Below are 17610 nucleotides of genomic sequence, written 5' to 3' on the forward strand. Positions count from 1 at the left end.
CATCCGTCCTTCCATCCATCCATCCATCCATCCATCCATCCATCCATCCATCCATCCATCCATCCATCTATCTATCTATCTATCTATCTATCTATCTATCTATCTATCTATCTATCTATCTATCTATCTATCTATCTATCTATCTATCTTTCTCTCTCTCTATCTATCTATCCGTCCATCCATCCATCCATCCATCCATCCATGTATCTCTCTATCCATGTATCTATCCATCTATCTATCCATCCATCCATCCATCCATCCATCCATCTATCTATCTATCTATCTATCTATCTATCTATCTATCTATCTATCTATCTATCTATCTATCTATCTATCTATCTATCTATCTCTCTCTCTCTCTCTCTATCTGTCTATCCATCCATCCATCCATCCATCCATCCATCCATCCATCCATGTATCTATCCATCTATCTATCCATGTATCTATCCATCTATCTATCTATCTATCTATCTATCTATCTATCTATCTATCTATCTATCTATCTATCTATCTATCTATCTATCTGTCTATCTGTCTATCTGTCTGTCTGTCTGTCTGTCTGTCTATCTATCTATATATCTATCCGTCTATCCATCCATCCATCCATCCATCCATCCATCCATCCATCCATCCATCCATCCATCCATCCATCTATCTATCTATCTATCTATCTATCTATCTATCTATCTATCTATCTATCTATCTATCTATCTATCTATCTATCTATCTATCCATCCGTCCATTTATCTATCTATCTATCCATCCATCCATCCATCCATCCATCCATCCATCCATCCATCTATCTATCTATCTATCTATCTATCTATCTATCTATCTATCTATCTATCTATCTATCTATCTATCTATCTATCTATCTATCTATCCATCCATCTATCTGTCTGTCTGTCTGTCTGTCTGTCTATCTATATATCTATCCGTCCATCCATCCATCCATCCATCCATCCATCCATCCATCCATCCATCCATCCATCCATCCATCCATCCATCCATCCATCCATCCATCCATCCATCCATCCATCTATCTATCTATCTATCTATCTATCTATCTATCTATCTATCTATCTATCTATCTATCTATCTATCTATCTATCTATCTATCTATCTATCTATCTATCCGTCCATTTATCTATCTATCTATCTATCTATCTATCTATCTATCTATCTATCTATCTATCTATCTATCTATCTATCTATCTATCTATCTATCTATCTATCTATCTATCTATAGATAATGACATCAAAAACACATCAAAAACATGCCAAAAATGCTAATCGATTTGATGTCAAAACCTTGAAATCTAATTGACATCTAAACATTATTGTCTTTTTGAGCACCAAACTAATGACACAAATGAAAGCTTTCAATAACAAATTGCCAAATTAACAAGGAACCATCTGGGAATGTTTTGAATATTAGAAACTCTTAAATAATTGTGTATATTAGGCATGTGTTTTTTTAATGATGATGGACAATTTGCAAATCAAAACCTTGCCATCTATTTGACATCCACACATTGATGTTTTCTTGACCACCAAACTAACGACACAAAATGTATTATAAAATAAAAGATGTGTTCATCTGAAAACTTTAATAACAAAATGACTAATTCACACTGGATTTTTTTTTATCTCTGCAATGCATGTAAACTAATCTGATGTCAAAATGACATCAAATTGAGAAATAGATTATAAACACTCCATCAAGTAGTCAATTTACATGAAATAAATATATATATTTTTTGACATATTTTCTTTTGCTATCAATGTGCCGTCTGGGAATATTTTAAACATTTGAATAATTGTATATATTAGGCATGTGCTTGTTTTAACAATGTTGGGCAATTTGACATGTAAAAAAATGGAAATTGATTTAATGTAAAAACCCTGACATCCTCACATTGATGTCTTTTTGACTAAAAAGTTGTGTTCATCTGAAAGTTTATTGAAAAAATGACTAATTTACACTGGATTTTGCATCACTACAATGCATGTAAACTAGCCTGATGTTAAAACAACATCAAGTGGACAAGAAATTAATCAAAAATCGATTACTGATGTCAATTAGATGTCAATTTTACATCAGTGTAGTCAACTGACATCAAATCTGCCTTTTTGATGTGTTTTTGACACATTTTTAGATGCTGATATGACATCAAGGTTATACTGATGTCAATTAGATGTCATTTTTACATCAAAGTAGTTAACTGACATCAAATCTGCCATTTTGATGTGTTTTTGATACATTTTTGGATGCTGATATGACATCAAGGTTATACTGATGTCAATCAGATGTCATTTTTTCTTCAATGTAGTCAACTGACATCAAATCTGGCTTTTTGATGTGTTTTTGACACATATTTGGATGTTGATATGACATCAATGTTATACTGATGTCAATTAGATGTCATTTTTACATCAAAGTAGTCAACTGACATCAAATCTGGCTTTTTGATGTGTTTTTGACACATATTTGGATGCTGATATGACATCAATGTTATACTGATGTCAATTAGATGTCATTTTTACATCAATGTAGTCAACTGACATCAAATCTGCCTTTTTGATGTGTTTTTGACACATTTTTGGATGTTGATATGACATCAAGGTTATACTGATGTCAATTAGATGTCATTTTTACATCAATGTAGTCAACTGACATCAAATCTGTCTTTTTGATTTGTTTTTGACACATTTTTGGATGTTGATATGACATCAAGGCTATACTGATGTCAATTAGATGTCATTTTTACATCAATGTAGTCAACTGACATCAAATCTGCCTTTTTTGATGTGTTTTTGACACATTTTGGATGTTGATATGACATCAAGGTTATACTGATGTCAATTAGATGTCATTTTTACATCAATGTAGTCAACTGACATCAAATCTGTCTTTTTGATTTGTTTTTGACACATTTTTGGATGTTGATATGACATCAAGGCTATACTGATGTCAATTAGATGTCATTTTTACATCAATGTAGTCAACTGACATCAAATCTGCCTTTTTTGATGTGTTTTTGACACATTTTGGATGTTGATATGACATCAAGGTTATACTGATGTCAATTAGATGTAATTTTTACATCAATGTAGTCAACTGACATCAAATTTGCCTTTTTGATGTGTTTTTGACACATTTTTGGATGTTGATATGACATCAAGGTTATACTGATGTCAATTAGATGTCATTTTTACATTAATGTAGTCAATGTTTTTTATTTATTTTTGATGTTGTTTTGACATCTAAGTGCCGTCTGGGAATGTTTTGAATATTTTAAACACTTGAATATGTGTGGGGCAACATGGTGGCTCAGTGGTTAGCACTTTAGCCTCACAGCAGAAAGGTCACTGGTTCAAGTCCTAGTACTGGCTTGGCCAGTTGGCATTGCTGTGTGAAGTTTGCATGTTCTCCCTGTGTTGGCGTAGGTTTCCTCCGAGTGCTCCGGTTTCCCCCACAGTCCAAACACATGCACTATAGGTAAATTGAATAAACTAAATTGGCCATACTGTATGAGTGTGAATGAGTGTGTATGGGTGTTTCCCAGTACTGGGTTGCATCTGGAAGGGCATTCTCTGTGTAAAACATATAAGTTGGCGGTTCATTCCGTAGTGGCAACCCCTGATGAATAAAGTGACTTAAGTCAAAAGAAAATGAATGAACGAATGGATATTTGTGTATGCATGATTTTATTTTAAATTGGTTGGACAATTTATTAATTGATATCAAAACGATCAGAATTTTTGACATGATTTTGGACATATTTTTGGATGTTTGATTTTAACAATGTTGGTCAATTTATAGTAGAATTATATTTAAAAAAAATCACAAAAGCTTAAACCAAACATCACTCAGGAGTCAGAACATACCGTTCTATGTACCTTTTGCTACATTGTGCTCATCAGAATAACGTCACACCCCTCTCACAAACCCATTGTTTCAATTTTTCCCAGTCTTTGGCATGTTTTAAAGTGCACGGCATTACTCAGAACAGCTCAATGGCCAGTTTTTCCCAAATCATGTTTTGCCCGAGGACAGCATCACTACTGCAGTATCTATTTCCAGCAACACTGGATCTCTGCTATAAAGACTAGTGTAATTTCACCCGCAGAGGATTACTCCATTGCTGGACGTGAAAGACGCTCACCTTTGATGTGTCGCATCTCACCATTCATGAAACTCTGCCTGCGTGACAAACAGTAACTGCTCTGTTTCTCACCTGCGTGTGGAAAATCAGCCACAGGATGTGATGCAAGATCTACTAAAGAGGGTGAATTGAAAACTTTAATGTATTATTGGCTTTTAATTGCTGATGTGTGAACAGCTTGTAAACAAAGAACTGGTCTCTTCATGTGTTTCTTTTTTTATCTGATAGCTATCTAGTGTTTCCACGTACACCTGCCCACATAAATGCGTCTCCATTGAATACATATGATTCTGATCTTCAAATCCTGAGCTATGCATGTAATTTTAACTAGGTTGCGTTGACTAAAGCAGCATATACACTGCATTTTATTCAATTAATATTATCATGTACATAAATGTGAGATATATATGTTATTTGGCATTCAAATGATTTTTATATTTAGGCTGTAAAATATCATTACATGTACACAAGGTGGGCTGCGATTACTTTCATTACAGACGACATAAAACAACTATTTTTGTCATATAGATACGTGTAAGACACACGAAAAAAGTTCAATAAAACAAAACGAACATCTTAAAATGTCACCTGTGGCCTTCTTGCTTATGCATTTGCACTTGTATATCTGACAGTCATATACAGTCATAGACAGTCAGAATTATTAGCCCCCATTTATTTTTCCCCCAATTTCTGTTTAACGGTGAGAAGATTTTATCAACACATTTCTAAACTTTTTAATAACTCATTTCTAATAACTTATTTATTTTATCTTTGCCATGATGACAGTAAATAATATTTGACTAGAAATTTTTCAAGACACTACTATACAGCTTAAAGTGACATTTAAAGGCTTAACTGGGTTAATTAGGGTAATTAGGCAAGTTATTGTATAATGATGGTTTGTTCTGTGGACTATCGAAAAAATAGCTTAAAGGGGCTAATAATTTTGACCTTAAAATGTTCTTAAAAAAATTAAAAACTGCTTTTATTCTAGCCGAAATAAAACCGAAAAGTCATCTTTTCCATCAAGCAAATGATTGATTTGCGACGTCACCGACCAGAGCGTTAGGTGGCAGTAACTCACCAAAGGTTTGTTGTCGACCATCGTAAAACAGGAAGAAGAAATCGTCATACTCGCCATCATATGGATTTACCTTCATCGGCTAGACACCGGTCTTACAGCTCCGTGAATGTTGGTGCCGTGACTTACTGATCTGCGATCTGTAAATGTAGCTTGTGTGGACGCTACTGCGCTACTTGAGTCAAAAAATAGCTTTGCTACTGAAAAGCAACTGGATTTATAGAGTAGCGACGCTACCACCACGCTACTGAGAAATGTAGTTAAGCTACTAGCGTCACTACTTGTAGCGACGCTACTGCCAAACACTGCTTATATTCATTTTACAGCTCTCTGCTCCTTCTGTGTGTCAACAAATGTCTCAGTCATGTCTATTTTTACCGCTTCTAGTATAAGAATCTGAGATAAAGCCGATATCTGTGAGCGGTAAAGTTTTCCTCTGGGATTACATGTTGATCAGTTTTGTTTTGCTCATTCTCACCATCAAGAACTTTAATCAAATGTGAAGTCGGAGTCTATCATGAGGCTCTCATGAGACCTGCTTAAAGTGGAGAATATGTGTGTTACTGCCGCCGATCCTCACAAACACACACCCATATAGACTTAAGAGCGACCAGCTGTGCTGTACACCACTTAAATTAGCCCCTCGCTTGTGAATAAATGAGTTGTGAAATTTAAAAAGTCAGAGTAAAACGGCACATTGCTTTTGAGAGATTTATACTTTCACTCAGGAATGTTTGCTATGCTAATAAAACAAACAACTCATGCTAAACACACCGACACACACAATGCTAAGGTGTGCTGCTGGTTGTTGTGTTATGAGTGGTTGCTAGTGGGTTGCTAGGATGTTTAGCAGGGTTGCTAGCATATTATAAGTAGGGATGGTATCGTTTTTATATTCATACCAATATCGCTTATCGATACCGGTTCTGTGGTGCGTTTCCCAAACAACGACATAACTCCCGGCTGAACTATCATAGTACGTTGCATCTTTTGGGAAAAGAACGATGTAGTGATGAGTGTTTCCCAAAACCGTAGTTTCTCTGTCGCAGATCCGTCGTTTCATCCACATTAGTTATATCGTCAAACGTCCAAAATGATGGTCTGAACGGGGTGGAGTAATTACCCTTTTAAAGAAAAAACATTTTTTGTGCAAATTATATTGTTTTACACACACACGCATTTAAAAAAAATGTAATATTAGTTTTGGTAAAAACATGCACTCGTTTTCCATATTAATTTAAAATATTTATAAACGCCACATATACACTGTAAAAGTTAAATGAACTTAAACTGTTTGAGGAAACCGATTGCGGCAAACTATTTAAGTTTTGAAACAAAATGGTTTGAGTACTGTAAATATACACGTATACAGTTGAAGTCAGAATTATTAGCCCCCCTGTTTATTTTTTTCTCCAATTTCTGTTTAACGGAGAGAAGATTTTTTCAACACATTTCTAAACAATAGTTTTAATAACTCATTTCTAATAACTGATTTATTTTATCTTTGCCATGATGACAGTAAATAATATTTGACTAGATGTTTTTCAAGACACTTCTATACAGCTTAAAGTGACATTTAAAGGCTTAACTAGGTTAATTAGGTTAACTAGGCAGGTTAGGGTAATTAGGCAAGTTATTGTATTATGATGGTTTGTTCTGTAGAAAAACATGTAGCTTAAAGAGGCTAATAGTTTAGACCTTAAAATGGTTCATAAAAATATTAAAACTGTTTTTATTCTAGCCGAAATAACACAAATAAGACTTTCTCCAGATGACAAAATATTATCAGACATACTGTGAAAATGTCCTTGCTCTATTAAACATCATTTAAGAAATATTTTAAAAAGAAAAAAATTCAGAGGGGGGCTAATAATTCTGACTTCAACTGTACATAAATTATTATTATTATTTTATTATTATTATAATAATTTTTATTATTATTTTTATTTTATTATTATTTTTATTATTATTAAGTAGGATATTGTTTATTTTTTATTTTATTGAAAAGTCCACTTTACAATTCGACACATTCAAACTGCAGAAATGTTTTAAACCAACAGACCCATGTCATAAAGGCCTACAGTACAGATACATTTCTTAATAAATAATTAATGTATGCTATATATTTTTGTTTTCATAAGCTTTAGAGATGTAAAAGTAAATTCCGCTTTTAAATAATAGGTCACCTATGGCTTTCGTCATGAGCCACAGCTGCATTCAAAATGGCATAAATGTTTTCAAAGTGCACTGCGAAGGGAATGCGATTGTCAATATGAAGATCGCTAAAACTGAACTGTTAAAATACTTTGAAAGTATTTCATATTGTGAAAGAGGTTTAATATTTATTAATTATGTTGTAAACATTACCATTTCTTGAGTGAGTTCACTATTCCGTGCTTCTGAAAGGCTGGATTTAAACTTCTATCGTGTTTGTTCGTCTAGTGCAAACAGACAAATTGCTTGTCACTGCATATCTCGTCATGTAGCGTGTTATTGGGAAACAGGTTTACAATGTAACCTGCTCACCTAATATTTACGATCGTAATATTTATAATATTTGTTAATTAAACACCTCATGTGGAACTCTGAATCTGCCTCTCATTTCGGAGGCTGCTATTGCTATTGCATTTTGGTCAAGGACACACACTTTGAGAGCCTTTCTGACTGAATGAATGAAATACGTGGTTTTCCATCAAGGTAACCCGGGGTGCTGAAATATAACTGGCTAAACTGGCATTGGGGGCGATTTAAAAAAACAAAAACAAAGACATTCTGGCACGTAACTCACATTTTCAAAGCAGAATATCTGACTTCAGCATTGTTTTTCAGATAAACAAGTATGTTCTCTTAGCATGTTTCTTAAATATCTGCAAACATGTTATTTTTATGCTTTAGGAGGGTTAAAAACTTTCAAACAGCACCTATAAATTAAGTGGTTTTGCCAGTTTTCATTTTATCTTGCTGCAGGCGAAATTGGCCTGATCACCTGATGATGACTGCTGATGATGTTTAACTTTAGCTGGGTGTAGATTTGCGTAGTCTGGTTGAGTGTTTTGCGTCTGTTGTTTTATCACCGATGAGGCTATCAGAAGGAAACTGACACGCTCACAAACACACACACACACACATACACACACACACACTGACAGACATTTCCTCTCAACGCCTGATCACCTCTGAGGGCTTGATTACGTTTACACAGCCAGATGTCACAGTGATGTCTGACGCTACACAAACACACATTGCCCCCTAACACGGACAACTCAACTGCCCTGGTGCAGTTCATAGTCAACTAAAAACAGACAACATAAAATACAATTAAAGTGTGTGCTTTTTTACACTTTCAACCTTACTTTAGTGTGTAATGTTGCTGTGTGAGGATGAAAAGAGTGTTTATAAGAAGATTTATAACTAAATGGCTGTTGTTATCATTGAAAAAAGCCAGACGTAAACACTAAAGAGCTTTCTTTTACAAAAATAACCACATGGATGTACTTTATCCCACTTATTAAACAACTACTTGCCACAAAATGTAAAATTTTACCACAAAACTATTCTGAGCTGAAATAGTTTATAAATTTTTAACTAAAGGCAAAGCTGACCAGATCGAAAATGGCTGAATGGAGCATACACTAACCTACATATTATTTAGTCACAAGATGGCGCCAAACAGCGGCGTGACAGACAAGCGTATAAATATGGCAACCCGGGCTCATTCTGAAAACGTACCACTATATACATTTCTGGAGGACGTCAAATACGTCCCAGGAGTATGTTGTTTTGCAGTTTTTGTTTGCGTGAATTCACCAGAGGCCGCTGTGTATGCTTCTCGCGAGTGCCATTTGCGCCTGCCGTTCTCACGTAAATCCACCAGAGGCTACTGTCGACTGACTGACTGACCAATCAACTGACCCACCCTCCTCCTTCCCTAAACCCAATCAATAGTGTTTTCAAAAACACAGATTGACCAGCTCACCCATTTCCCTTAACCCAACCGACAATTTTAAAAAGCAATCCAGAAAAAGAAAAGCCCTCACCTGATTTTTTACCACGTTTTAAGATTTTACCACATTCTCACCCTGTTATTTACTAGTTTATTTTTTGTCTTGCTCGCTTTCTGGAACTTTTCTTCGCCAGACTTGAACCCTGTCGTCATGGTCAACTCCGCTCTGCGTCTCAAGTACACGATGCAACGTACACGGTGAGCTACTAGAAAAACTGGTAACAGCGGGAAAGCCGTCCATATGGAGGTAAGCGGTCAACTGGTAAGCGTGGGAACGAAACGGCGTTCATTTTAAAGATGAAATGCAGCCATACGTACTTCTGGCTACATAATTCGCGATCTCCAGAAATGTATATAGGGCTACGTTTTCTGAATCAGCCTATATTCAATCATGGATGTGAACATACCCACTGACGGTCAAGATGATTCTTAGTACTCGAATGAGCATGTCTTATTAAGCACTGCGGCTGCTATCTGGGAATAACATGCCTTGGAATGTCACGACTGACCAATCAGAATCAAGTATTCCAGTCAGTCTTGTAATAAAACCACAAAGCACTGTTTCTGAACTTCTTCAAACATCTTTTTCCAAGAACATAGAAACTTCTTCCTGGAACATACATGCACATGTCACAATATCCACAATTTAAATAATTCCAGCTCAAGAAGGTGAAGCCTGAAGGAGTTGCTTGAGTATTTTGTTGTCACCGCTATTTCAAAGAAGTCATATACTGATACACGTGATTCCTTTCTCAACAATTTGATACACAGAGACTTCAAGAACATTAGGACTCAATGACTACAGACCTGTTGACTTAACATCTGTGGCCATGAAGTCATTCGAAAGACTGGTGCTAGCATATTTGAAGAACATCACTGGACCCCTGCTGAACCCCCTGCAGTTTGCCTTTAGAGCTAACCGATCTGTGAATGATGCAGTCAACATGGGGGTCTCTCCACACCACTACCAGTGTGCAGCATCCATTATTTTTAAACCCGGAAGATGAAATTAGCTGACAAAAGCTCAAAATTATCCAGGTTTATCCACAATTAAAGCGACATGTGCTAGTTGTCTTAACTGACGCTCAACACACAAATCTGTTAAAATTTTTTAAAAAGTATAAATAAAACAATAAAACATATTACTGACCATTTAACTATTTATTTACAATGAAACGGCTCCAAATGAACATATTTAGTAATTTTGGGATTTTTAAAAAAAAAAAGGGGGGGGGGGGTGGTTGTCCCTTATTATGGTGGGCATATCCCTTATTTTCACATCCCAATGTTGTAAATCCCAATAACAGGTATGGTCCATATTGACATGATAGCATCACACAGTTGCTGCAGATTTGTCGGCTGCACATCCATGATGCGAATCTACCATTCCACCACATCCCAAAGGTGCTCTATTGGATTGAGCTCTGATGACTGTGGAGGCCATTTGAGTTCAGTGAACTCATAGTCATGTTTAAGAAACCAGTCTGAGATGATTCACGCTTTATGACATGCTGTGTTATCTTGCTGGAAGTAGTACACTGTGGTCATAAAGGGATGGACGTGGTCAGCAACAATACTCAGGTAGGCTGTGGCATTGACACGATGCTCAATTGGTACTAATGGGCCCAAAGTGTGCCAAGAAAACATCCCCCACACCATTACACCACCAACACCAGCCTGAACCGTTGATACAAGGCAGGATGGATCCATGCTTTCATGTTGTTGACACCAAATTTTGACCCTAACATCCGAATGTCGCAGCAGAAATGGAGACTCATCAGACCAGGCAACGTTTCTCCAATCTTCTATTGCCCAGTTTTGGTGAGCCTGTGCCAATTGTAGCCTCAGTTTCCTGTTCTTAGCTGACAAGAGTGGCACCCGGTGTGGTCTTCTGCTGCTGCAGCCCATCTGCCTGAAGGTTGGACGTGTTGTGTGTTCAGAGATGCTCTTCTGCAGACCTCGGTTGTAACGAGTGGTTATTTGAGTTACTGTTGCCTTTCTATCAGCTGGAACCAGTTTGCTGATTCTCCTCTGACCTCTGGCATCAACAAGGCATTTGCGCCCACAGAACTGCCGCTCTCTGAATATTTTCTCTTTTTCTGTCTGTAAACCCTAGAGATGGTCGTGCGTGAAAATCCCAGTAGATCAGCCATTTCTGAAATACTCAGACCAGCCCATCTGGCACAAACAACAATGCCACATTCAAAGTCATGTAAATCACCTTTCTTCCCCATTCTGATGCTCGGTTTGAACTGCAGCAGATCGTCTTGACCATGCCCACATGCCTAACTGCATTGAGTTGCTGCCATGTGATTGGCTGATTAGAAATTTGCGTTAACGAGCAGTTGGACGGGTGTACCTAATAAAGTGGCCGGTGAGTGTATGTTCATGTTTATGCAGTCAGAAAGACATATATAAGGAGATTAGGCAGAAAAGGTTTTAATATGCATGTAAATTATTTGTCTGTTGCCAGAAACGAGAAACGAGTTATACTGAGAAACGAGGAAAAAAGTTGTAACGGCTCCGCCCTAATCTGTAAAGTGGGCAAGGAGCAGTAGCTCATTTGCATTTTAAGAGACACACAAAAAAACTATGTGTTTATACCTTCACCAATAGGTGAAATTTCAACATGGAGAAATAAATTATCCATGAAATAGTTATAGGGACAGTTCACCCAATTTTTTTCCATATAATTTAATGAACGAATATTGGAAATAAAAACAACCACTGAGCAGGAACAAAAAAAAAACTATGGAAGTCAATAGCTGTTTTCCCCCCAACATTCTTCAGTATATGTTCATTTGTGTTCAACAGAAGAAAGAACAAGGAGGATCAGCAAAAAAAGTGGCAGAACATTTAATTGGATGAATTTGGGTGAATTTTCTATGCAAAGAAAGTGCTCAGAACAAAAGGAAGCTGTATCAAATGTGTTTGCAATCTGACAAGCAGCAAACATTTGCCATCTAAGAGAAACATTTGAGACATTAATTATAAAGTCTGATTAGAAAAGCACCAGACACAAACAACCACACACACACACACACACACACACACACACACACACACACACACACACATACACACACACACACACACGTGTCTGAATCAAGATGCCGTGTGGCCTTAAAAAGGAAAGGATGTCAGTGCGAGACACCAGACAAACACAAAAACACACACAGAGGAAACAGGAAGACCCTTATCTCCACATGGGCTCCAGATGAGCAATAGCTAATTAACTTGCTGTGCGTAAAACACTGAAAACACATTGTGCATCTTTCCGATTGCCCCCATAATACGTGAAAACAAACCAAAAGCTATTTAATAACAGATATGACTCTGTTGGTTATATATAGCCTTTTGAAAACACAAGCATATGCGTTGATCCTGTTATATAGGATGTGTGTTTTCATTTGCTGTGTCAAGGGAAACTTTTACGTCAATATGTGGGTTAATTGCTCTCAGATTTCAAGGTGTCAGGACACATTTAAAAGGGGATTACAGCCAAAAGCACCATTCCTTAATGGACTGTTAATTCAGTTTGTTTTATTAGAGTAGCTAATTTCATTTAAGGGGTTTATAGATTAGTATTTCTGCTCTTGTGTGGTTCATTAAGACAGACTACAACTTTAATTTACTTTTACATTAAGCATTTTGCGCATGTTGATAAGCGTAATTTGCATATGCTTTCAGTAAGCTATTAACAATAATGCAATATTATATATATCCTACGAAGTTCAAAAAGATTTAACATTTAAATGGAAATGCCATAAAACCTTTGATTGATCTGTGAATGCACATGGTAAACTAAAAAGAACGTACTTTAATGACAAATGTTATTATAAACAGTGAAGATTTATACATTTTTTGTTAATTTTTGTTAATTTTACCCTTCACAAAAGACTTGAATTATTAGCAGATGGACAATTGTATAATAGATTGCTATATTATTGTATATGATGACATGAGACACCTATACTGTTCTGTCATTGTCAATCTTTAAATAAACATAAATAAATAAATAAAAAATAAAAATAAACAGTGAAGATTGCACTTTATTGAATTTTCCTAAAATTATCAAATGAAATTTATTCATTTATTCAATATTCAATTTAAATATATTTTATTTTACAAACATTTGGTATTTGTGTCTAATGACAATCCAAATATATGTAATGATGAATTGCATGAATAAAATAAACATTTTACACATTTGATAAACAACTAAAAGTCTGTTCCCTTACTTTCTTAAGTATTTTCTTAATATTCATTTCTTAACATTTTCTTATATTTAATATACTATATTATATACTAGACATGGGACGATAACCGCTTTCAAGGTATACCGGGGTTTTGGAAACGTCAAGGTTTTAAAATCGCCAAAATGTTCTGCTTCACAGTTCCTAAGGTATGTGTAAGATTTTTTATTTAGGTTATTTTTTTAATTTAGGACAATAGTAAATTGTAAATTAAATTGTAAATAAATCTGTGTTTTGAAGACAGCAGAAGTCAATGATTCATTTGAATTATTTAGCCTGAATTTATCCAAAATATTATAAATGTTTCTCAAAAAATATATATATTGTGTTCAAAGAGAAAAAAGTAGTTTTTTACCCAGACATTTAAATAGAATATATTTTAGAGTAGCTATCACAATACCGTGAAACCGTGATATTTTTATCCAAGGTTATCATACTGTCAGAATCTTTAGCGGCCCTTGCCTATTATATACTTCACATTTTATTATATGTTATGTACATACTGTATTGATGTGTTATGCATTTAATGCAAGTGAATGCAAATTATAAAAATACTGTCTTTATTTATTAAATGACTAATATTCTGAATTAATTTCAAAACAATTATAATGTTTAATTACACAATATTCCATATCTGTGATTATTGACAATTAAAATCACTTTATAACAAACTAAACTAGATAAACAATAATTCATAGTAGTAAACTAAAGTAGCTTCTGCAAACTTCATATACAGTATTTTATATCAACTAATAGTATATAATATAGCCATATAGTTCATTTACTAGTATCATTTCATTTATATATATATATATATATATATATATATATATATATATATATATATATATATATATATATATATATATATATATATATATATATATATATACATATAATATTGATATATTAAGCTTGTTAGGTAACTGACTCTAAAACTAATTATGCAAATGTAATATTCATTTAAACCAGAATGATTCATTTCATTATTAAGGCTATTCTCTCATTATTAAACATACCAAACTATTTAACGCCATTAAAACGGTTGTTGCTAGAAGGAATACAGCTTATTAAATTACCCATTCATTGTATTTTTTAAAAGTCTACCTTTACCAAAATCACAGTAATGTAAAAAACAGTAATTTAACGAGTAATATTCAGATTACTTATTAAAATACCCATTAAATAGCGTTTTATTAACATCTACCCCTACCCCAACCCTAAACCCAAGCCTCACAGTAATGTAAAAATATAATTAATATTGTATTATTGTAAATATAATTACTGTTGTCACAAAAAGTATGCTATACTGATGTGAGTATCCGTAGCTATATCCATTCTACTTTACCCAGTAAAACCAATGCATTAAATGCAATGTTAAATTATTAGCCCCCCTTTGAATTTTTTTTCTTTTTTAAATATTTCCCAAATTATGTTTAACAGAGCAAGCAAATTTTCACAGTATGTCTGATAATATTTTTTCTTCTGGAGAAAGTTTTATTTTGGCTAGAATAAAAGCAGTTTTTAATTTTTTAAAAACCATTTTAAGGTCAAAATTATTAGCCCCTTTAAGCTAAGCTTTTCAACTGTCTACAGAACAAACTGTCATTATACAATAACTTGCCTAGTTGACCAAATTAACCTAGTTAAGCCTTTAAATGTCACTTTAAGCTGTATAGAAGTGTCTTGAAAAATACCTAGTATAATATTATTTACTGTCATCATGACAAAGATAAAATAAATCAGTTATTAGAAATGAGTTATTAAAACTATTATGTTTAGAAATGTGTTGAAGAAATCTTCTATCCGTTAAACAGAAATTGAAAATTAACAGGGATTTATTTTTTATATATTTTACATAAATATTGTTTATAGTATATTGTAGTGTATATATATATATATATATATATATAAACAATAGTACATATTGAGTATATAATATAGTCTTTTAGTTCATCTATCATTTCATTTATATATTTTGTAATATATATCAAATATTGACATATTAAGCATTTTAGGTAACTGAAACTAATTATGCAAATGTATTATTTTTATATACACCAGAATGTTTAATTTCATTATTAACGCCTCATTATTATTATTAATCTTATTAATTTCTCAACAGTAGGCTAAACAATAAAAATAAACTATTTAAAGCTACGCCATTACATGATTGTTGCTAGACGGAATACAGCTTATTTATATAATCTATTAAATTACCCATCAATTGTATTTTATTAACGTCTACCCCTACCCCAACCCAACCGTAATTTACATTATTCAGATTATTTATTAAAGTACACATTAAATAGTATTTTATTAACGTCTACCCCTATCCCAACCCGCACAGCAATGTAAAAATATCATTATTATTGTATTATTGTAAATATAATTATTGTTATCACAAAAAATATGCTATATAGACGCGATCATCCGCAGCTGTATCCCTTCTAGACTTTACTCAGTAAAACCGATACATTTTCCTCAACAGTAGATGATGTGATAATTCGAACGTGTTCAAACATTCGAAATTTCTCATTACTGTTATACATGTGTTCCATTTTAATACATACACACACTTGCTTATTTGTATCACTACGACTATGTAGTTGGTTTTTATACGTTCAATTTATCGTAAACATTGCAAATACATTTGTAACGCCAATAGTAAAACTGAATCGAATTGAACTGAAAGAACTGAACGAATCGTGACTCACTGTACGGGTCGTCTTCGCTCTTGGTGCCGTTGACTTTCCCGTCCTTCCCGATCCTAAGGAAGAACTTCTGAAAGGAGAAGAGTCTCCTCTGGCGCACGTCGCCCTGGAGGTGCACGTAGCTGCGCGCATGCCGGCCGGAGGTGGAGGTGGATGCGGAGCTGGAGACCCGGAGGCATGCGCCGCGGCAGGTGACGGAGACCGCAAGAAAATAAACGACACACACCGACCAACACGCAGACACACTCTTACTCACTGTCCATCTCCTCATGGTACTCCTCATGGGACATGCTGCTCAACCAATGTGCACTGAAGCCTCTCGCTCCACAGAAGTCCACACAAAACCGCTGAAGAAACCATGAAGCTGTGGAGTCAAGCAGTGTCTTCTGATGGTGAGTGCTTTAATAATCCCATTTAGGAAGCATTATCATGAAAGCAAGCAAGTGTCCAGGCAAGCAAGTGTCTTTTCCAAGTGTCAGAATGAGTTTGTTTGTGGCATCATGGGTGAAATGCTTCACAGAAATGCTGCTGTCTACTCCTCCTCCTTTCTCCCTTACTCCTATCTGTCATTTTCAGTCCCTTCCTCCATACTTAGACTCTCGCCCCTCCTCATTGCCCACAATTCCACCCTGTCCAGGTCTGTAGAGGTGCAGGGTTTGGCTGATAGGGCTTTTGTGAATGGCTGTTATCTGAAGCTCTTTGATAGTGGGCTGGGAAAGCAGCAGGGATGATTGGGGAGATGAACAAACCCGAACCAGAGGCCACTCTTGATTGGTCCCATCTGATGATAAGAAGCGTTGGGTTCGATAAAGCTGTAGAATAGTCATGCTTTGCCTTTGCTTTCCGTCGTGGATTGATTCTAGTTCATCTCGTATAACTTACAGGGTTCATGGAAAACCTGGAAATTTTGACATGGCATTTTCCAGGCCATGGAAAAGTTTTGGAAACACAGAAAGTTCTTGGTAAATTTGTTGAACAAATATCTGTTTAATTAGGCTATAGCTTAGGTTAGTCGTCTGTACTTCTTTTCTGTTCTTCTTGCGCTCACACATTATTAGTGCGGTGTAAGCATCATCTAAATCAATTTTACATAGATATAAAAATAACTAAAAACTAAAAGTTGCATAATCAATTTGAATATGCACTGTTTTTCTTATTATTTACCACGTCTACGTAGACGTTACATGAAACATTAGGTCATGAAAAGTGACTTTGGAAGACAAGAATTAGATCTAGAATGTTCAAATCTATGAAAATTCTACAAATAGGAATTTAAATGACAAAGAAATTCTAGTTATTAGTTTAAAAAAAATGTCTGTAAAATATAAACTCACTGGTCACTTTATTAGGTAGACCTGTCAAATTGCCAATCAAGCAAATTTCTAAT

General features: G+C 34.8%; 1 protein-coding gene across 1 annotated transcript in view; it reads right to left on the minus strand.

Annotated features, from left to right (window-relative positions):
- fgf10b (fibroblast growth factor 10b) overlaps positions 1 to 16769 on the minus strand; it is a 39958-nt gene extending 23189 nt beyond the window's left edge. Inside the window, exon 1 of the mRNA XM_056456832.1 lies at positions 16227 to 16769. Within this exon, the coding sequence (XP_056312807.1) occupies positions 16227 to 16506 (280 nt within the window). The 5' untranslated portion in view covers positions 16507 to 16769. The remainder of the gene's footprint in view (positions 1 to 16226) is intronic.
- Positions 16770 to 17610: the final 841 nt, after the last annotated feature.

The sequence above is a fragment of the Danio aesculapii genome, chromosome 5 (assembly GCF_903798145.1).
Source record: "Danio aesculapii chromosome 5, fDanAes4.1, whole genome shotgun sequence".
NCBI lineage: Eukaryota > Metazoa > Chordata > Actinopteri > Cypriniformes > Danionidae > Danio > Danio aesculapii.